The sequence below is a fragment of the Poromitra crassiceps genome (genome assembly GCF_964638095.1).
Source record: "Poromitra crassiceps genome assembly, chromosome: 2".
Classification (NCBI taxonomy): Eukaryota; Metazoa; Chordata; class Actinopteri; order Beryciformes; family Melamphaidae; genus Poromitra; species Poromitra crassiceps.
Genome location: NC_139624.1, coordinates 111,619,713 through 111,642,212, shown reverse-complemented (window position 1 = coordinate 111,642,212; position 22,500 = coordinate 111,619,713). Strand labels below are relative to the sequence as shown.

The 22,500-nt window shown below is 43.9% G+C and overlaps 1 protein-coding gene across 1 annotated transcript in view; it reads left to right on the top strand.

The window, feature by feature from the left end:
* map7d2b (MAP7 domain containing 2b) overlaps nt 1-22,500 on the top strand; it is a gene marked incomplete at its 3' end in the record, with an annotated part of 86,970 nt that overhangs the window by 62,560 nt on the left and 1,910 nt on the right. Inside the window, exons 10-13 of the mRNA XM_083632003.1 lie at nt 5,959-6,097; nt 7,383-7,563; nt 10,441-10,545; nt 12,535-12,598. Of these exons, the coding sequence (XP_083488129.1) occupies nt 5,959-6,097; nt 7,383-7,563; nt 10,441-10,545; nt 12,535-12,598 (489 nt within the window). The remainder of the gene's footprint in view (nt 1-5,958; nt 6,098-7,382; nt 7,564-10,440; nt 10,546-12,534; nt 12,599-22,500) is intronic.

Sequence of the window (22,500 nt, the reverse complement as noted above, 5' to 3'; positions counted from 1 at the left end):
TTGGTATAAATACATGGCATGAACCAGATTTTGGGGGGAAAACAGGTTATAATTGTTATTGTGCTTTTACAATGTGCTTATAATACTATATTTGTTGTCCACATGACAGAGCATTTCATTCTGTTAGAGACAAAGCAAGGGATAGAGAAAAAGAGGAAAGCAGAGTGAGAGAGAAGGAGATGCACAGAGACGGAGAGAAAAAGACAAAGAGACTGGCAGAGACAGAGAGAAAGAGTGAGTGAAGGAGAGAGACAGAGGTAACTTGACCTTCCCAGTGGAACAGAACATCTTCTCCTCTCCATCACCACCACCATCTGTCTGTCTGCCTGCCTGCCTGCCTGCCTGCCTGTCTGTCTGTCTGCTTGTCTACCTGTGTGCTGAACCCCTCTGTGTTCCACAGTTAGCATTTGTAAGATTTTTTTAAAGCTAATTCACGTCTATTTTCTTGTTTAGATGTGATTTTATTTTATTTTATTATGGATATTAAAGAAATGATACAATCCAAGGGATAGGATGTGAAAGTGCAATCACTTATTTCCAACATGGTCCCTGTTGTTAAAAACAGGACATACAATACACCCAACATATAATGCACATTACAGGTTAATTAAGAAATAAACAATACAAAGAAAAACAAAAGATATACAGTAAGTGCATAATTTCGTGGACAAAAAGAGCCTCGCCAACTATTCTAGCTTACTCTGCAAGTATTTCTTCAGGAGGTTTTTAAAACCACTCAGAGAACTCGCCGTCTTAACTTGGTTGAGGAGCTTGTTCCACTCCTCTCCCCCCGTGTAGAGGAATGTGCTTCTCCACCTTGCTTTTTAGGTTTGGTAGTTCCAGATCTGTTACACTGCCTCTCGTATTCCGGCCATGAGCATCCCGCACAAATTGAAAATACTTTGTAAAGTACCAGGATATACAGGTATAGTCATAGTGACATTGAATTAAAGACATAGCTAACAGCTTCATGGTCTTCTTGTCTAAGAATTTAGCTATTCTAGCTAAATACTTTGTCCTTGAGTGGATTGAAAATTTCTTCAGTGAGTTGGTCCTCAGGAACCTGAGTCTCTCTCCATACATCTAACTGAGACCATGTCCATCAGCCAGAGCCACAGCTAACTCACTCAGCATTGCAATCTGGGTTTGCTAAACCCTGACGTCATCTGCTATTAATTTATGTTTACTTTTGCTACTAGGACATCCAAGCAAGTTCTGAGAGGGAGCAATGCCATTGGAGCATTGGACAAACACATTTGCATATTTCTCCCAGCATACTTTGTTCCTCACAAACTTTTGACATGAAAGTAACCAAATGAAATAAGTGGTGGGTGGAAATAATCATTAGCCTATTCTTAGTTAAACATGCAGTTTTGGAACATTCAATAAAGACAAATAAAAAATAGACTATGACTCGACACCCTAAGTGATACACACATGTTATGAGAGTGGTATATATACCCATCACATCAATATCCATTTCAGTTCCTTGCTCTGCTCTCCCCTAGAGCGAGTAAATCTGTTACCAACGCCGGGCCTGGCCATAGCTTCACCTGTCATACACTGATCCAATCACCTGTGGTGACCCAGTCACCTCAAACTCATAAAAGAAAATATGGACGTAGCTATCGTGACATCACCCATTGGTTTCTGGACTAGCACTGCCTGCTATTGGTTCGTTATCAGCGAGCTGTGCAATCACTGGACAGGCGACCTGTCAGTCACGCCCCAAAACATAGGTCGCTTTCAGAGTTCGTTTCCTCGGATAGTGCGGTTCGTTTGAGGTGGTGTGAAAGCACAAACTAACTCTGTGGCGGAACAAACAAACGAACTCTGGTCCACTTGAAAACGTGGGTCTCGGTTCGCTTCCAAGTGAACCCTGGCGCGGTTCGTTTGTTGTGTGAAAGCAAAACGGACTAAACACAAGAGCGCCAGTGCATCTCATGCACTCATGCACTGCATCATGAGTAGAAGACGGTAGAAGGGAGCAAAACAAACACTGCGGCGTGCACACGTGTACAGTACCTGCGCACCGCGTCGTGACGTACAGTACGTCGTCATAACAACATCACATTTCTCAACAGCTGGCCGGCTTGCCTATCTCCTAGGCTACTCTCATCTGCAGAATGAAATGTTCAACAGCTTGCTGCCTCATCTGCTGCTCATATTGGGCACATTCTTGTTAAATAATTATTTGATAGTAACACCAAAGTAAAACCAGAAATCCCAATATCGCAGGTGGTGTTGCTCCATGGTTTGTGTTTTGCGGATTCACTTGTGTTGTTCAGTCAGTGTTCAGTCAGCCCTCAGCCAGGCAAGAAGCCTGCTGAAGAGGAGAGATTTCCCTTCTCTATTCTGTCCAATAGACGAGTGACTGTTTAGACCACGTGACATTGTTCAGAAAGTTTGGTGCGCTTGTGACAAATTGCATGTGTGAAAGCAAACCAGACCAAATGAAAATCGCACCGAGTCCACCAGCTTATATGTGAAAGCGACCTAAAGCCCGAAACGCACAGGGAGCGAAACCTGACGCTCGTCATTTGACGCGCGTCAATTTCTGCACCTATAGCGCACTGCAAGCGTCAGATCTGAAATGTATACACCACAGAATGACAGAACCATCACTATTTGGGGGAAAAGGCCACTCATTTATATGTAACCAGGCACAATTGACCGATTAAAAAAAAATGTATACCGTAGTTTGAGCCCCTGTCATAAGCCTCTTCTAAACATGAACTGTGGATTATAACCGTAGAATCAGGTCTCCGACTATCCGCCGCAGTTACCCTGCTAGACATGACTCAATAAACCACTTAATCACTTTCTAAACATGGGGAGAAGCTCCCGCGCAGTTTGGAGCACAGTGCTGCTGCCTACTGCAGGGGAAAGGTAGGCTACAAAATAGGCTACAATTCTCTCTTCTGGATCAATATGTTTCGAATGCATTTATTCCTCCAGTATTCTTCTCAGAGATCGACTTTGCAGCGGGAAATATAGCCTTTTGTTCGGCACGTCATTCTGGGCAAGCTTGGGATAGAGGATAGATAGTTGGATCATCCTACCTGTCTGTCGGTCTGCCATGCAGAGGGGGAGAGAAAAAAGGCAGCGCTGCGGGGGGAAATTATGCAATTCTGTCCAAACTTATTCTAATCTTATCATGACATCCAGAGATAGGCTATGTTTTGCTAGCCGATGTGTTTAGAACATTATTCTCACGTTGTAGTCTTGCTAGTGTAGCGTATTAATGCTGCTGTATTTAAACTGCCGTGAGAGTTTGAGGAGCACTACTTATCCAGACAGAGACGGGGATGGAAGTGGGCAGAGACAGAGAGGGAGGGGGGGGGGGCTCAGAGGCTTTGGTCGCTGCTGGAACCTCATTTGACGCTCGAAAATTGAAACAGCTTCAGAGTACCAGCGTCAAGGCAGTTAGACGCGCGTCAAAGCGCTCTTGGTGTGTGTTCGGCCGTTTAAAACAATGGGTGGGCTTCCAAACGCTGGGATCTGACGCTCCCTTAAGAGCAAAATTAAAAGGCTAGATCTATGAAGAACATGTCATCATTACTGTGCTGTGGGTTTACAATGACAAACTACATTTCTCCCTATAGGTCAGGGATACTCAACTTGCTTTGCCCGGGGGCCACTTTCGTGAAATGATAGAAGGCGAGGGGCCAGTTAATAAACAAACAATATACATTTTTCTGTAGCGGATTGTAGGTTCTTGGGGTGTCAGCCGGAGTTTAGGCTGACAATGTTGTGCACACCGGATAGTTAGTTAGGATAAGTTAGTTAGGTTAAGTACATACATAAGTGCCTGGGTAGCGAGCAGATGGCGGTATTTGAGAATTTAGCAGCTAAATCATAGATTATTGAAAGATATTCCATATTCCAGACTAGGGATGGGAATTTCATGCATTTTCCTTAACCGTTAGTTGCACACCTTAACAATCAGTTAATCGGTTAATTGTTAACGTCGTTTCTCTCCCCCAAACCTTTTAATTGGTGGGTGCTGTGGAAATGGCATTCCAAACGCCATCTCGGGGCGGGGGGTGTTGGTACTGGCACCAGATTTACGATTACATAAGGACAGATGCTGTCGTTTACTCTCAAATAAAAAATAGGCTCCACACTATCGACATGCTCACACACACGAGTAGCGAGGCTAATGCTGCCTTCCAGACACCTGGGACGTGGGTGTTTCCCCGTGGAAAAGCACAAAGGCAAAATGCAACAAAGAAACATGGCGGACCGCGACAAACTTTTTTTTGTTTGGCAAATAGCAAGACAGCTTAACAACGAGCAGAGCACCCTCCTTACATATTTAAATGAAAATGAGGAGCATCAATGACACATAATGTAACAGACTCTATTATACATTTTATTTAGGCACTTAATACTTTGGACTACATACTCCATGGTTGCGGCCATTGTTGTGTGACGTCAGACAACTGGTTCCCAGCCTAGTGGGGGTAGATTTTTTTCTCCCAGTTTTCAAGTCGGAGCTCCCACTTTGAGTGCCGTTCCAGGGCACTTTTCCTAATAGGAGGCCAGAAAATCCGAAGGTCCCAGTTGTCTGGAAGGCAGCATAAGCTTTTCAGAGGAAAAAGCAGCACGGAGATTCTGGAATAAAACAGGAGGAGACAGCTGTCAAGTGCAATAGCGATATAAGCAAGCACTTCCATATGACAGACACGTCTTATCCTTCTTTGTTGGTTCCTTGCACTGCTAGAACCGCCCAACTCTTCCTTTGATTGGGTTAGGTTAAGGCATGAGGAGTGACGATTGGTTAGTTTAGGTTAGTAAGCCAATCAAAGGCAGAATAGGGCGGGTCATGCTGTCGGGAGTTTTCTGAAACGGGAGGGGAGGGGATTGACTGGATGGACTGGAGGTATAACGCAGTGAAAGCTCTGGAGAGATTGAAGTCGGCAAAATGGTTAATTGCAGTTAATTAATTTTAACCGGTTACCAGTGCACCATAAATTCCCCTATGTATGGGAAACACTGCAATCTGACTTCTTTTTGCAGCCATATAAGCGGGTGAGTTGTACAGTTGTTATGAAAGGTGAAATTATCTATAGAGATCTCTCTCTATGCCTTTGGATTCTCGACTTCCTGTCTAACAGGAAGCAAGTAGTTAAAATAGGCAACATGCTCTCTCGAACTATGACTCTCAACACCAGGGCCCCCCAGGGTTGCGTTCTTTCAGCCCTTCTCTTTGCACTTTATACCAACGATTTTATTTCCCACTCTCAATTTGTTTCGTTTTTTAAGTACGCGGATGACACTACAGTGGTCGGGTATATTAAAAACGGTGATGAATCTGCCTACAGGGCCGAAGTGGCAGCCCTAGTCAACTGGTGCACTTTAAACAATCTTGTTTTAAATTTAGATAAGACCAAGGAAATGATTATTGATTTCCGCAAAAGCGGCTCAGTGCCCCCCTCTCTGGTCATTTGCGACCAGCCCGTCGACAGGGTCGACAGCTTGAAATTTCTGGGCACCACCATATGCCGCTCCCTGAAATGGGAAGTCAACACTAGTAACATTGTGAGCAAAGCCCACCAGAGGCTTCACTTTCTGAGGCAGCTCAAGAAGTTTGGTGTGTCTGGGGAGGCGATGGCTCACTTTTACAGAGCCACTGTGGAGAGCGTACTCACCTTCTCAGTCACAGTGTGGTACGGCAACACTACCGCCCTTGAGAGGAAACGGTTGGAAAGGGTGGTACGCATAGCGTCCAAAATCACTGGCCACGACCTTCCATCCGTTTCCTCCATCTATGCCACACGCACCAAACGCAAGATGCAGAGGGTGATCGCCGAGTATTTCTGCTGTAAAGTCAGGCATTGCCCTGAAGAAGCCTCCCTATTATCTTGACTATCTTTGTCTCTCTTTTTCTCCTCCACACACACACACACACACACACACACACACACACACACACACACACACACACACACACAGAGTCTCCAGGCACGCCCACAGGCAGGAGTGTTGGTGGGACGACGGATGCTGAGGAGGCGTCCCGGCTGCTGGCTGAGAGACGACGCCTGGCCCGTGTCCAGAAGGAGCAGGACGAGAAACAACGGCTGGAGGACGAGAGGTGTGTGTGTGTGTGTGTGTGTGTGTGTGTGTGTGTGTGTGTGTGTGTGTGTGTGTGTGTGTGTGTGTGTGTGTGTGTGTGTGTGTGTGCCAGCTGTTTTTCATCGTTTTCCATCATGCCAATCGATTGGGACCGAAATCGCATCACTCGCTTCACTGCACAGCTGCTTACATCTTGTTTGGTATGGTTCTCCACTACAGTCCTATACGGTCAATGGACTCTCCAAAAAGCACCCAGGCATTTAGGTGATGCTCATGTCCAGAGTGACTTAGAAAGACTGCAGCAGTACAATAATCACCGGTTTGTAGTTCACCAACCCTACAAGCAGAGGAGAGCCCTTTGAAAATTGCTAGGAAAACAAATTCATCGTCCATTTTCACTTTTCACTTTTTAACGAGCCAACTAGATGTTTAGAATAGAACAAATGACAGTTGGTGGAGTAGATTAACTTACCAGTGTTTGGCTAGTGGCTGCTGTTAGTTTGGCTTCTTAGTTGTTGTTTTTTATATATATATATATATTATTTTCAATTTTAACAATATATATGAACAAAAATGAACAAGCTCAGACACAGTAACGGAAAACAAACAAACAAACAAACAAACAAAAAACATACATATATCAACAGGTATCATAATGTGGTGCTACCATCCATAAGGTGCTTATATACAGAAACCAGCCGGGCAAGACACCCACCGGCCCTAACCTCGTCGAGGTAGGCCAGAAACGGGTCCCAAATAGTTAGAAACTTTTTAAGTGAATTGGTTCTCAAGGATCTGAGCCTCTCCATCCTTATAACAGAGATCATATCATAATTTTGTATTATTATTATTATTATTATTATTATTATAGTCTTTATTTTTTATTTTGTTTTGACTTTTTGCTTATAATTTCAGTTTAGTTTTAATTAGTTTAGTTTAGTTTGTTGAAAATGCTTAGTTTTATTTTTTATTAGTTTCAGTGTTAGTCTTTTTTTGTAATTTGGGGTATTGATCAGGGAGAAATTCAAAAAGGTCAGAAAAAGTAATGTGTAAGAAAAACTCAAGAAATACTCAAAATACTAGGCTTATATATGAAATAAATTGACAAAGACAAACACTAAAGACATTTTTTAGTTAGTTTTGTAAACATACAATACAGTTTCGGTTAAAAAAAAATGTGTAAAGCCTAATTTTAATTTTATTTCGGTTAACAAAAATATTTTTTCACGCCTAGTTTTCTTTATTTTGTTAGTTTTCATTAATGATAATAACCTTGGTGTCTCTCTCTCTGTGTGTTTCTCCAGGCTGCGGGCCGAGGAGGAGCAGCGGAGACAGCGGGAGGCCTGGGAGCAACAGGAAAGAGCGGCACAGCAAGCCGAGGAGGAGCGAGCAAGACGGGAGGAGGAGAGAAGGCTCAGGGAGGAGGAGGAGAGACGGCAGAAGGAGCGGCGATGGAAGGACATGCAGGAGCAGCTGGACAGAGAGGTCAGGGCTCAGCACATTTCTAATACACATAACCCTGCATTATTCTGGCAAGGACAGACACAATTAGGGACCGAAACCTGTTACCTTTACAACCGGTACTACCAGTACTGAATTGCAACGCAGATTTAGGTACCTCATTTAGGTGCCATGCTCGAGCTGCTAAGTGAAATATCCGCCCTCCGGTGGTCCGAAACCAGCGCTGCACGCCTCTTCACTAACCTTATCGTTTGGAGCATGCCGCTTGAAATCCTCTTAAAAAAAAATCCACTTTAAATCTGTTAAAAAAAAAAAAAAAGTATTGGTTCAGGCAATGTTTAGTCATTGGTACCGTTTTAAAAGTTTTAGCACCGGTATTGGAAAAATATGAAACAATACCCATCCGTAGACAATATTTTAAAGGTGCAATGTGTAAGATTTCGCCAGATGCTCCAAACTAATAGCAGGGGGCAGCAGCATATCACCCCCTACCACCCTCCATATAGGACAACAGGACAACAATGCACTGCACTTTTCTTTGCTTTTAGCTAGATTGAGAATTCAAATTAGCCTGACATGGTTTGAAAGCTACTGGTAGGCTGGGGTACATCACCCAAATCTGTATCAATTATGTTAGTAACATTAATGTAACCGAGCGTCCTGGCTAGTCTTTTACAGTAGCCTAACGTTGGCTCAAATGCTACAACCATTTGTATAGTAAAATTAACAGATTTGGGTGTCTAACCTAGTTTATTAGCTAGTGGATTATTCAAACTTTCTAGCCAAGTATTGGTCCATTTGGTAGATTTAGTAGTTTATTCCATGCCAGGTTCAGCCATTACGATGCTCACAGGGGCTTCTTCTTCCTCTCATTTTGGACTAAGGGCAGACTCGACGCTACAGTGACTCACTATCACCTCTTGAGGTACAAGTAGTATTACAGGATGGGCCAGCTGATTAGCATGCTAATTTCAGTAGATATCGCTGTCTAACACAATACATAGACATCTTTGACATGAAGTCAACACTGTTATTTCACAACATTCTCTTGGTAGTTTTAGTTCATTTTTGAACGTTTTAAACTACAATTTTGGCAAAATCTTACACAATGCACCTTTTAACATCCTAAATCATTACGACATTCACTTTGAGACACTATAATTACTTTAAACCAACAAGACTATCGCCCATAAGCCTCTACTAGCTTCTACACTTTAGCTGGAAATCTGCTGACTTGCTAAGCCTATGAGGTAGGGCCGGGTTCGGGCTGGCAATTTATGCTAATTGGTTGGGTTGGGTATAGGCTTGGACTGTGGAAAAAAAAGTCTGTGTGTATGTATTTACACTGTGGGTGTATTTACAGTAGGCTATTCTGTATTTACATGTGAGCAGTGAGCACTCAGTGCTGTCCATGGTGCTGATTGCTAATTCTGGAGTCAATTGTCAAGACTTTCTCTGTCTTGTTAAAATGTAGTTATTTATTTTAGTCATCCAACATCTCCTGTTTGATGTACCTATACACTAGTGATGCGCGGGTCAGGGTTTTTTAACGCCCGCACCAACCCAACCCGTCATTGGAGCCAGCCCGCCCGCCCGGCCCGTTAAAATATCTGAAAATGCCCACCCCAACCCAACCCAGCAGCCCACAAACGGACAATTTAATGTAATATCTCTCTGGACTCACGATGAGCGCAGCAGAGCTCTCCAAGGTGTCCAAACTCGTCTCTCTCCTTCTCTCTCTCACAGACAGACACACACATGCGTGCCGGTGCGCGACAACAGTTTTACTGCTTGGATGCGTTGCGCGGCTGCTTTCATGTCGTTGAGTTCTTTCTGCTTCGTCGGCGTTACAAACTCAGCTAGTCTTTCTTCAATCCAAGGTCTTCAAATGGAGGTAGCAGGTAAAGGTAGGCTACAGAAACAGTTCTTATTCTTTCACATTTCTTTTAATAACCATGCGCTCTCAATTGGTCACGTAGCCTTAGCCTACTCACGTTGCAGTAAAGTTGACAAATAGATCACAGTCGAATCCACACAAAAAATTTGCGGTGGCATTCATTTTATGGACACTTCAAATAATAATTACAGTGAATAATCCTTCCAAAATGTTTGTTTTGAGAGCACATAGGCTCATTTGAAGCGTTTCTTTACTCCACCATGTAGGCTATAGAGAGTAGCCTACAGCAGGTGTACTGCAGACGGCTTCAGACTCGCTGTCTGATTTCTTTTAATTACCTCATGCGCTCTCAATTGGTCACGTAGCTCATGTTGCAGTAAAGTTGGACAGTCGAGTCCACACAGAAAATCTGCCGTGGCATTCATTTTATGGACACTTCAAATAATAATTACAGTGAATAATCCTTCCAAAATGTTTGTTTTGAGAGCACATAGGCTACCTCATTTGAAGCGTTTCTTTACTAGTGCAGCAGGTGCAGACGGCTTCAGACTCACTGAGTGTGTGTACGTGTGAGAGAGAGTTCACGTCTTAATAAAGGGTTACTCTGCGTGTTTCACTGCTCTAACTAAATTATATTATAAAATAATGTTGCTTTGTCACGTTCTGAGCCTGCCCCGCCCGCACCCGCCATATTTTCATAATTTGCCAACCCAGACCGCCTGCGTGGCGGGCCAGCCCGCGGGACCTGGCGGGTTCTGGGTGACTCGTGCATCACTACTATACACTGAATAACACAGCTAGTTTGTGGCATTCTTGTTTGCTTGCTTGCATGCTCACTCCTCTCCATCTCTCTCTCTCTCTCAGTCTCTCCCTCTCTCACCCTGTTGTGCTATGTGATTTGAGCCGCTGCCTACATGAATTGCATAGCCTTTTCTGGCAATAACTGACTCTTTTTCCCCCCCGGGTTTGGTCGGTCTCGGCCTCAAACTGTGTGTGTTTTTCAGAGGGAGGAGGCCTTCCTGCGAGCCCAGAGAGAGGCAGAGAGGAAGAGACAGGAGAGAGAGCTGCTACACATCCAGGAAGAACAGGAGAGACTGCAGAGGAAGAAGGTCTCACACACGCACGCATGCGCACACACACACACACACACACACACACACACACACACACACACACCATCAAACACCATCCAGGGTTCGTACAAAGTCTTGAAAATTTGGAAAATGCTTGATTTTAACAGTCATGTTTTCTATAGAATATGCTTGAATTTGAATACTCCTTGAAAAGTGCTTGATTTTCATCATAATCTGGTGTTTCATCTACACAGTCACTCATGTCAAGCAAAAATCTTTTAATACCTGAAATGAAACGATTCCGTCATCATATTTATTGTCTCCTGGCATCTCACACACGACGTGGAGCAGACAGTGGAGTGGACCGGAGCTAGATTGAGTGTCATGGGCTCCTAAATGAAAAGGTCCATATTTCTGTTCAGCTCTACTCCACGTCATGAGGGCCAGTGGGCGACTATCTGCCCTCCGCTCCGAAAATGCTTGAAAAGTGCTTGAATTTGACTGTTAACACATTCACTGCCAGACGTTTTTTTTTTACTGTAGTTAGCTTCTGCCAGAGGGTTTTTTTGAGGATTCTGGCTCATATTTCAAGATCCGAGGATTCTTTTCTGCTAAGATTTTGTGAACACACAATATCTCAAAAGAACTAATAGAATGTGTGCTTTCTCTGTCTAAAAGAGTTAGTTTGTAGAGTTAGTAGTTATGTAAGCATTAGCAGTTGAATACAGCATGGTTTCAGCGTCAGAAAAATTATTCAGAGATAAACGGCTTTTTGTGAAATTCGATAGAACAGTCACTTTAACCATTCATTTTTGGCATCAGTAAGACGTCAGACATCTAAACAATAGTTTTGAACAGTAATTTCCTCCATAACAGCAGGAAACCCCCCTCTGCTTCCAACTCCTCCCTCCGTGGGCGTTCTTCTTGGCTGCAGCGGCCGTCACAAGCTTGTCACCAGTCTCACTGCTTTGCTGCTGCTGCTGCCTGTCTGCGCGGCCGCTGTTTGAGGAAGTCTGGATGGACTCGCTCGCTTCTTGGAGTTTTGGTTGAGAGAAGCTTTTGCGATTCTGGTCATATTTATGCTGCGTGTTTCAAAGTGTGTTCCACCTGTAATCTATTATGCAAATTTGCAATCCCGCATCGCCAGCAATCAGCGCGAAAACGAAAGCGTTTTCCCCCATCCATTTTCATGAGAATGGCTGCTTTTTGCTTGCCTTCCTCTAGTCAGGAGAGCACTGTCGCCACTTAGTGGCTCGGTGGAATGGGTTGTAAACGTTCGGTGGCTCCAATAATTATATAAGAGATGTAAAAGGGTTAGATGCACATCCCACGGTCAAAAAAAAAAAAAATTTTTTTTTTACGTATTAATACGTCATTGGCAGTCAACCGTTGGATTATTTTTGACGTATTAATACGTCATTGGCAGTGAACGTGTTAAAAAGTTGTACGAACCCTGTCCATCACTGACACATACAGACTCTTAACATTCCACTCACACACTGCTTCTTTTCACACTGAACAGATTTCAGCATGTTTCATATTCATAAACTGAATTCATAAAGTGAATCACAGAATAATTAGATGTTCAATCCAAAATGAGATTAATCAGATGCAGCATTTTTTCTTTTTTTTTTGCACCATTTGAGTTCAGTTCAGGTTCCACATTCCACATCTCTGAATATTGTGAAAAGGACAAGATGTATTTCATTGTGGGCATCCGTGTAGTGCAGTGGTAGATTCCCTGCCTACCAGCAGGAGGGTCGCAGGTTCAAGCGTATTATCCCCGGCTTGGTCTGGTCTGGCTTGGTCTGGTCTGGCTTGGTCTGGTCTGGCTTGGTCTGGTCTGGCTTGGTCTGGCGTCCATACAGGCACAATTGGCCATGTCTGTCGGTAGGAAACCCGGATTAAAGGTATGAGCCCTGGTCTAGTGCCTCATCTGGACGGTCGGGGTGCCTGTTCAGGGGAGAGGGTAGATTCAGTCTTTGTCTATAAATTCAGGTGATTTGTGTTCTTCTGATCTTGCAGAGAATCGAGGAGATTATGAAGAGAACAAGAAAGAGTGAAGTGGATCCTCCATCTTCCATGCCAGGTAGACGCTACACACACACACACACACACACACACACACACACACACACGTGCACGCACACACACACACACAGACACACACACACACACACACACACACAGACACACACACACACACACACACACACACACACACACACACACACACACACACACACACACACACACACAGAGAGCACATACCTGCCAACACTCCAGATTTTCGTGGAAGTCTCCCTATTTTAAACCCTTTCTCCCACTGTGTTCCCGATTGGTCATTTCTCCCGTTAATCTCCCAATTTCATAGTGATACAAATGTTACCTTCAGTTGGGGTTGTGTTTACCGTGTTTACAACATAAATTGGAAATTTTCTGAAAGCTTCGAGTTCACAATGTAATGTTCACGAGTTTGCGACTTCCATTTGAAGGGACCAAAATCAAATGGTGTTTGTCAGTTTCTGTGTGGGATATGTGTCATGTTAGCTGGCACCCCAACCCAGAGGCAGAGGTGAGCATGTGCAAAAGACCCTGCCATGAAAATCATGGGGATCACAAACCATCCATCCCTCCAAACCACCTATGAGCAGACAATCATCAGACAGGCCCGGAGAATAGTGTCCGACCCCACCCACATTCTCCACCCAGAGTACCAGCTCTTACCTTCTGGTAGGAGATTCAGAGTCCCCAAGAGCAGGCTGAACCGCTATAGGCAGGTAGGTATAGGTAGAGGTGCTTGTAAGCTCCTGAACAGTGACAGGTAGAGGTGCTTGTAGCATTAAGCTCCTGAACAGTGACAGGTAGAGGTGCTTGTAGCATTAAGCTCCTGAACAGTGACAGGTAGAGGTGATTGTAGCATTAAGCTCCTGAACAGTGACAGGTAGAGGTGCATTAAGCTCCTGAACAGTGACAGGTAGAGGTGCTTGTAGCATTAAGCTCCTGAACAGTGACAGGTAGAGGTGCTTGTAGCCTTAAGGTTTTAGCAAGGTGCCGTCAGTGCCAACCACTAAGTGTAAATGAGTGTACTGCATACTGTTTGGATGCTGTGTGCTACTTTCTACCATGTATGTTTCCAATGTGTGATTTTATCTACTGTGCAACTGCAGGACGGAGTCAAGCACAAATTTCCCTAAGGGGACAATAAAAGTATATCTTATTATCTTACCCTGGCTGACGTGCATCACTTGTCCCTGCGCTCGCTCGAGCCCTCTGGTCCTCTGTTTGCCACATAAAATGGATGAAACAGGGCGTCCGGGTAGTGTTGCGGTCTGTTCCCTGCCTACCAACACAGGGTCGCAGGTTCGTGTTACCTCCGGCTTGGTTGATGGTCAGGCATCCATACAGGCATGATTGGCTGTGTCTGCATACAGGCATGATTGGTGTGTCTGCGGGTGGGAAGCCGGATTAAAGGGATACGCCAACATTTTGTGAGATTCGCTTATTACTGTCGGCATTATGGCAAATAGGCCAATCTCCCAAAATGTTGGTGTATCCCTTAAGGCAGTGGTTCTCAAACTTGTTTGGCTTCAGTTCCCCCTTTCCCTCATTTCTGAATCAAAGTAACCCCTTTACCGTTTATCCAACTACAACATTTTGCTTAGAAAACTGTAAGAGAAAACTATAGCATATGATGCAATGAATGAATGATAACCCACTTTTTGAAGAATATAACATTACAAAGTAAGAAATGGAGGAAAAGAGTTGCAATTAGTGCCTCCTGAGCAGATTTATATATAAAAAATCATGATTTATTCTTACATTTTTACATTTTATCCTTTCTCTCAAGTACCCCCTGTATTAGCTCCACGTACCCCTAGGGGTACGCGTACCCCAGTTTGGGAACCATCGCCTTAAGGGTATGTGTCCTGGTCGCTGCACTAGTGCCTCCTCTGGTCGGTCGGGGCGCCTGTTCGGGGCAGAAGGGAACTGGTGGGAATAGCACGATCCTCCCACGTGCTACGTCCTGCCGGTGAAGCTCCCAGCTGTCGGGTGAAAAGAAGCGCCTGGCAATTGCGCATGTGTCGGAGGAAGCATGGTGTTAGTCTACGGCTCTCCCCAGATCGGCAGAGGGTGGAGCAGTGACACTCCCACACACACTACTACTTAATTAAAAAAAATCTCACCTCGCTAATATTGGAGCTTCATTGTGTAATTTAAATGTACTTTATTGACTTATCATCTTAGTCATTTTTTTCAGCATATTGTCTTCTGCTGTCTTTCAGATCCTGTTATCCAATCCACTTGTGCCTTTGCTTGTCAGTTTGATGGTTTTGGGTTTCCTTCCTCCTCCTGCCCACCTACACAAATCTATCATTTGTCATCTATCAAATCTAATCTGAGTCTCTGAGCTGACTGCAGTGTGACTCAGCAGTGTCAGCCATACAGGGAAACACCTCCCCCCTGTGGTTTACGGCAGTAACACACCGAGAAAAACACATTTGCTGACGGTACAAATGTGTAGATGTTTTTCTAGCACGGTTGGCTGCAGTGGGAACAAACCCCCTCACCCTGACGGAGCCTGTTTCTCAGGGGATTGAACTGATGACAAACAGGCAGACTAACCACTGTATAGTTATGCACCACATTTCCTCACAATAGGTGTATCTTCCAAATACAGGCGTTATTAGAAAACATTGGGGGCAGCAGTAATCTATCGCAGTGATTCTCAAACTTTTTCATATCAAGGAGCACTAAGTTAGTCCACATTAGAGCCCTAAGTTAGTCCACATTAGAGCCACAGACTAACCAATATTTTGTATTGTTAGGTATGATTTTGTCCAGAATTCTATGACTATCTGTATTGTAGATAGAGAGATAAAACTGAAACTATGACCAAAACAGTCGTTCTTCTACATTCTGTGTTAACTTCTTGTAAATTAAATAATGCTGAAGTTTAACAATTTTGCTGGGGACTCCCTGGTGGTCCTCGGACCTCACGTTGAGAACCAGTGATCTAGCTAGAGAAGAAGCAGACTTATGACTGGAAATTCATCAAGTCCTGGAGCGACCCAGGACAATATAGAGTGGGAAATACCAATGGTGGGAAAGGGAGTGTGACACTACCCACTTCCTGTCTGTTTATTTGTCATATACTCAGCTGAGCCTACACAGGGTAACCAGTGCAATGAAATGCTGATATGTTGGGTCCTCTCAGTATAGAAAGAACCGGAAAATATATTCACAAAGATAAATAAAGAATTAAAATAAAATAAGAATCAAAATATAAATAGAAAAACACAAATGAGGAAAGAAATAAAGAAAGCATGAGAACTTAATACTGTGTAAAGCAAAGTGACTATTGTGTGACATAAAACACCAAAACTAAACTACACAAGAATGAATCAATGACATTTTCATATAAATAAGTGTACCTTTTGTCACCAAGTAATATAACCCAACAGTGATCCAACCTATCCAACCAGTTGATGAAATCTTCTCCACTGCCTGTTCTAAACAGCTGCTGTCTAGTCTAGTCGCCCTTTTTTTTTTTTTTTATACTTTTTTTTTTCATCTTTTCACAAACAGACAAATCCACATTTTTTTTTAGGAAAAGGAAACCAAAATATACATATAAACAAGAACACAAATAAGGAAAATAATATGAGTGCGCTGACAGGGGGGATAAACCTCAGTTTCTCTCTCGATGGGGAAATCTTCTTAGACCAGTGACCTATTTATTCCATACTCCACTTCCTCCATGAGTCGAAGTGGGCAATTATTTATTTATTTTTACTTTGTTATTATTCAGTTATTCCTCTTTTTTCTTTTTAACAGATTTTTTTTTTTTTTTTTTTAACCATTTCAAGGACAGACAAGTTTTTTTTTTTTTTTTTTTTTGGGGAAAGGAGACCTGGATACTCATGTAAAACAAATAAAGAAAATAATATGTGTGTGCTGACACTGACAGGGGGGGGGGGTGGACAACACCTGATGGGGGGGATCTTCTTAGACCAGTGACCTATATTTATTCCACTTCCTCCATAAGTCGAAGTGGGTATTTATTTTTATTCTTTTTTTTTTTTTTTAATATATATATACTTTTTTTTCTTTTTTCTTTTTTTTCAATTTTTCAATTTTTCAATTTTCCATTTTTTTTTTTTTTTTTTTTTTTTTTTATTAAATTAGGTACTTATTATCTTCACCATTCCAAGGTCAAACACTTTTTTTTTTTTTTTTTTTTTTTTTTTTTTTAGGGAAAGGAGATCCGGATAGACATGTAAAGCAAATAGAGAAAATAATGAGTGCACCGACACTGGCAGGGGGAGTGGCCAATAGTTACTCTCTCGGTGGGGGAGCCTTTTTAGACCGGTGTCCTGTAAGTATTCCACTTCCTCCATGAGTCGAAGTGGGCATTTATTTTAGTCCTCAGACGTGCAGTAAGTTCCTCCATTGTTTTGATTTCCTCCACAATACTGATCCACTCCCCCACTTCAGGGGGTTCCTCCTTCAGCCATCTCCTTGTGATCGCCTTCTTCCCTGCCAGTGTCAGTATCCGGAACAAACAAAGGTCTCCCATCGCAATGTGTTCTTCAATTTTTCCCAAATAAATAATCTGTGGCTCTTTTGGAAAGTCATACCCCATAACCCTCTGCATAACTTGAGTGATGTCCAACCAGAACCCCTGAATCTTTTCACATTCCCAGAATATATGAAGATGATTGGCATTTATCTGTCCACAGTTTCTCCAACATATCTGTTGTTCGTGTGTCTGTCTGCTTTTGATCTGTGGTGTAATAAAAAATCTCATTATATTTTTCCATCCGAATTCTCTCCATCCTCTGGATCGAGTAGACTTATGTTGTGTGTCACACATAGAATGCCAATCATCTTCTGTTATATCAATATTCATTTCTTTCTTCCATCTCTCCATGACATATAGTGTGTTGTCCCCAGTCATTTTTTGAATAATTCTATACAATTTGGAGACAATTTTTGTTGGTGTGTGTTTGTGGGCCTCCATCAAAAAATTAACCAGCCCATTTCCCTCTTCAGATAGGTGTTTCTTCACCCCTTGATCATAAAAGTGTTTCAGCTGTATATATCTATATCTATCCGACTCCCCTAATTCTAGTTCCCTCTTGATTGAAATAAAAGAACAAAACTCCTTTTCAGTTAACATGGTCCCAATCGTAGTCATACCCTTCACTTCCCACCTTTTAAAATTCGCATCCCATTTGCCCGGTGTAAAACCATATGATTGTGATGGCCAAATTAAAAGTTTGATGTCTCCCTCCATCCTAAATTTTCTCACCACTTCCCTCCACACATCTATAGTATTATCCAGGACCATATTCTCTCCCTTTCTCACCATCCCTTCTCTCTCTCCCAGCCTAGTCTGAGGTTTGCCCTTACCCACTTTCATCTCTATCTCTTTCCACCTTGCTTCATAATCAGGTGTACACCAGTATACCACATACCTTAACTGTGCAGCATAGTAATATTTTCTCAGGTCAGGCAGAGCCAAACCTCCCCTTTCCTTATTGATCTGTAATGTTTTGTACTTCACTCTAGGTCTGGCGCCCGCCCATATGAAACGAGAAATCTGTTTATCCCAGGCCTTGAATTGGTCTTCAGGTATCTTAACTGGGAGAGAAAGGAATAAATATAGCAGTCTGGGTAGTATGTTCATTTTGATGGTCTCTATCCTTGAACTAAAATCTAAAATCAAAGTTGACCACTTGGACCATTCTCTCTTCAGTTTTTCATTGATTATTGTGTAATTCCTGTCATATAAATCTGTCAGGTCTCTAGTCATAGTCACCCCCAAGTATTTAATTGCATCTGCCCCCCATTCCAGTCTAAACCTTTGTTTAATCATTCTACTGGGCGTGTAGTTTATGGAGAGGATTTGCGTTTTGGAAACATTTAACTTATATCCTGACATTTGACCAAAGTTCTCTAGTATCTTCATCAAGCTGGGGAACGTTTTATCTGGGTCTTCGAGGAAAACAATAACGTCATCAGCAAATAGTCCTATCTTGTGTTCCCGATTCGACACCGTAATGCCCCTTAATTCACTGCTATCTCTAATCAGTTGTGCTAATGGTTCTATGTAAATCGCGAAGAGGGCGGGGCTAGCGCAACATCCCTGGCGTGTCCCTCTAGTCAGTTTAAACCTGCCCGTTAGGTGCCCGTTAATCTTTATTCTGGCATATGGACCGTCATACAGTGCCTGTAGACACTTAATAAACTTATCGTCAAAGCCAAGTCTCCCCATTGTCTTGAATAAGAACCTCCAGCTGACCCTGTCAAACGCCTTCTCCGCGTCGAGACTAATTAGAGCTGCTTCCAGTTGGTGTCTATCTATATGGTCGATGATATGAATTGAGCGTCTAATGTTGTCCTGAGTCTGTCTGCCTTTTATAAAACCCGTTTGGTCTTCGTCTATTAATCTAGGGAGGAATTGTTCCATTCTCTTCGACATTATAGAAGTAAACAGCTTATAGTCTACGTTTAGTATAGATATGGGTCGGTATGATTCACAGTATTCTTTATTCTTACCCTCCTTAGGAATAACTGAAATTATTGCTTCTTTCCACGAGGGAGGGGCCTCCGCCTTTTCGAGTGTCCAGTTAAATGAATCCACCATAATCGGGACGAGGTCTTCTCTAAAGGTCTTATACCATTCGTTTGGGAATCCGTCACTACCTGGGCTCTTGCTAGCTTTCAGACGTGCTATGGCTGCGTATATTTCTTTAGCTGATATGGGGGCTGTTAAAACTTCATTTTGTTCCTTCCCCAAGGACGGGAGATCTAATCCTGCTAAAAACTGATTTACGTATTCCCCCTCTACCTCTTCCGGCTGGGCATATAGTTTCTCGTAGTATTCTCTGAATACTCTTTGGATCTCCTCGGGTCCGAATACTGTTGTGTCCGTCCTAGGGTCTCTAATCTTATGTATTGTCCGTCTAGTCTGTTGATCCCTCAGTCGCCCTGCTAATATCTTCGTCGCCCTAGGTCCCGCCTCGTACTAGTCGCCCTTTTTTATGGGAAAAAGGAAGTGATGCATTTTACGTTTCCAGTTTGAATACAAAAACACACTGTTGATTGACAGCTGATCTGCAGTGCAGAAAGACCACATGCACGCTTTTATCTCAAGCATTTTGGACTACTGTAATGCCCTCCTGTCTGGTCTTCCCAAAACAGTTTTAAATCCACTACAGCTGGTTCAGAACTCTGCTGCCCAAGTGCTGCCCGGGACCAGAAGGGGAGAACACATTACTCCCATTTTAAAGTCCTTACTAATTTAGAGAGCGGAGCTCTGAAATGATACCCGAATTCCGACCTGTAATTCCGACCTCGACAACCGTTCAATTCATTTTTACAGGTCGGAGCTCGTTTTTTCTAGTGTTCCGAGTTGTCTTGAACAGGGTATCAATCCAAAAAAGGGTCTTGCTTGATTACTTAAAAAAGCATTTGCCAGACAGACTGTAATGCAGGGGAGTAGCAGACAGACTGTAATGCAGGGGAGTAGCAGACAGACTGTAATTCAGGGGAGTAGCAGACAGACTGTAATGCAGGGGAGTAGCAGACAGACTGTAATGCAGGGGAGTAGCAGACTGACTGTAATGCAGGGGACTAGCAGACTGACTGTAATGCAGGGGAGTAGCAGACAGACTGTAATGCAGGGGAGTAGCAGACTGACTGTAATGCAGGGGAGTAGCAGACATACTGTAATGCAGGGAGAAGCAGACAGACTGTAATGCAGGGGAGTAGCAGACTGACTGTAATGCAGGGGAGTAGCAGACTGACTAATGCAGGGGAGTAGCAGACAGACTGTAATGCAGGGCAGTAGCAGACAGACTGTAATGCAGGGGAGTAGCAGACTGACTAATGCAGGGGAGTAGCAGACAGACTGTAATGCAGGGGAGTAGCAGACAAACTGTAATGCAGGGGAGTAGCAGACAGACTGTAATGCAGGGGTGTAGCATACAGACTGTAATGCAGGGGAGTAGCAGACAGACTGTAATGCAGGGGAGTAGCAGACTGACTAATGCAGGGGAGTAGCAGACAGACTGTAATGCAGGGGAGTAGCAGACAAACTGTAATGCAGGGGAGTAGCAGACTGACTGTAATGCAGGGGTGTAGCAGACAGACTGTAATGCAGGGGAGTAGCAGACAGACTGTAATGCAGGGGAGTAGCAGACTGACTAATGCAGGGGAGTAGCAGACAGACTGTAATGCAGGGGAGAAGCAGACGGACTGTAATTCAGGGGAGTAGCAGACAAACTGTAATGCAGGGGAGTAGCAGACTGACTAATGCAGGGGAGTAGCAGACAAACTGTAATGCAGGGGAGTAGCAGACAGACTGTAATGCAGGGGAGTAGCAGACAGACTGTAATGCAGGGGAGTAGCAGACTGACTAATGCAGGGGAGTAGCAGACAGACTGTAATGCAGGGGAGAAGCAGACAGACTGTAATGCAGGGAGAAGCAGACAGACTGTAATGCAGGGGAGTAGCAGACTGACTAATGCAGGGGAGTAGCAGACAAACTGTAATGCAGGGGAGTAGCAGACAGACTGTAATGCAGGGGAGTAGCAGACTGACTAATGCAGGGGAGTAGCAGACAGACTGTAATGCAGGGGAGTAGCAGACAGACTGTAATGCAGGGGAGTAGCAGACAAACTGTAATGCAGGGGAGTAGCAGACGGACTGTAATTCAGGGGAGTAGCAGACAAACTGTAATGCAAGGGAGTAGCAGACAGACTGTAATGCAGGGGAGAAGCAGACAGACTGTAATGCAGGGGTGTAGCAGACAAACTGTAATGCAGGGGAGAAGCAGACAGACTGTAATGCAGGGGAGTAGCAGACTGACTAATGCAGGGGAGTAGCAGACAGACTGTAATGCAGGGGAGAAGCAGACAGACTGTAATGCAGGGGAGTAGCAGACTGACTAATGCAGGGGAGTAGCAGACAGACTGTAATGCAGGGGAGTAGCAGACAAACTGTAATGCAGGGGAGAAGCAGACAGACTGTAATGCAGGGGAGTAGCAGACTGACTAATGCAGGGGAGTAGCAGACAAACTGTAATGCAGGGGAGAAGCAGACAGACTGTAATGCAGGGGAGTAGCAGACTGACTAATGCAGGGGTGTAGCAGACAGACTGTAATGCAGGGGAGTAGCAGACAGACTGTAATGCAGGGGAGTAGCAGACTGACTAATGCAGGGGAGTAGCAGACTGACTAATGCAGGGGAGAAGCAGACAGACTGTAATGCAGGGGAGTAGCAGACTGACTAATGCAGGGGAGTAGCAGACAAACTGTAATGCAGGGGAGTAGCAGACTGACTGTAATGCAGGGGAGAAGCAGACTGACTAATGCAGGGGAGTAGCAGACTGACTAATGCAGGGGAGTAGCAGACAGACTGTAATGCAGGGGAGTAGCAGACAGACTGTAATGCAGGGGAGTAGCAGACAGACTGTAATGCAGGGGAGTAGCAGACAGACTGTAATGCAGGGGAGTAGCAGACTGACTAATGCAGGGGAGTAGCAGACAGACTGTAATGCAGGGGAGTAGCAGACAGACTGTAATGCAGGGGAGTAGCAGACAGACTGTAATGCAGGGGTGTAGCAGACAAACTGTAATGCAGGGGAGTAGCAGACAGACTGTAATGCAGGGGTGTAGCAGACAAACTGTAATGCAGGGGAGTAGCAGACAAACTGTAATGCAGGGGAGAAGCAGACAGACTGTAATGCAGGGGAGAAGCAGACAAACTGTAATGCAGGGGAGTAGCAGACAGACTGTAATGCAGGGGAGAAGCAGACAGACTGTAATGCAGGGGAGTAGCAGACAGACTGTAATGCAGGGGAGTAGCAGACAGACTGTAATGCAGGGGAGTAGCAGACAAACTGTAATGCAGGGGAGAAGCAGACAGACTGTAATGCAGGGGAGAAGCAGACAAACTGTAATGCAGGGGAGTAGCAGACAG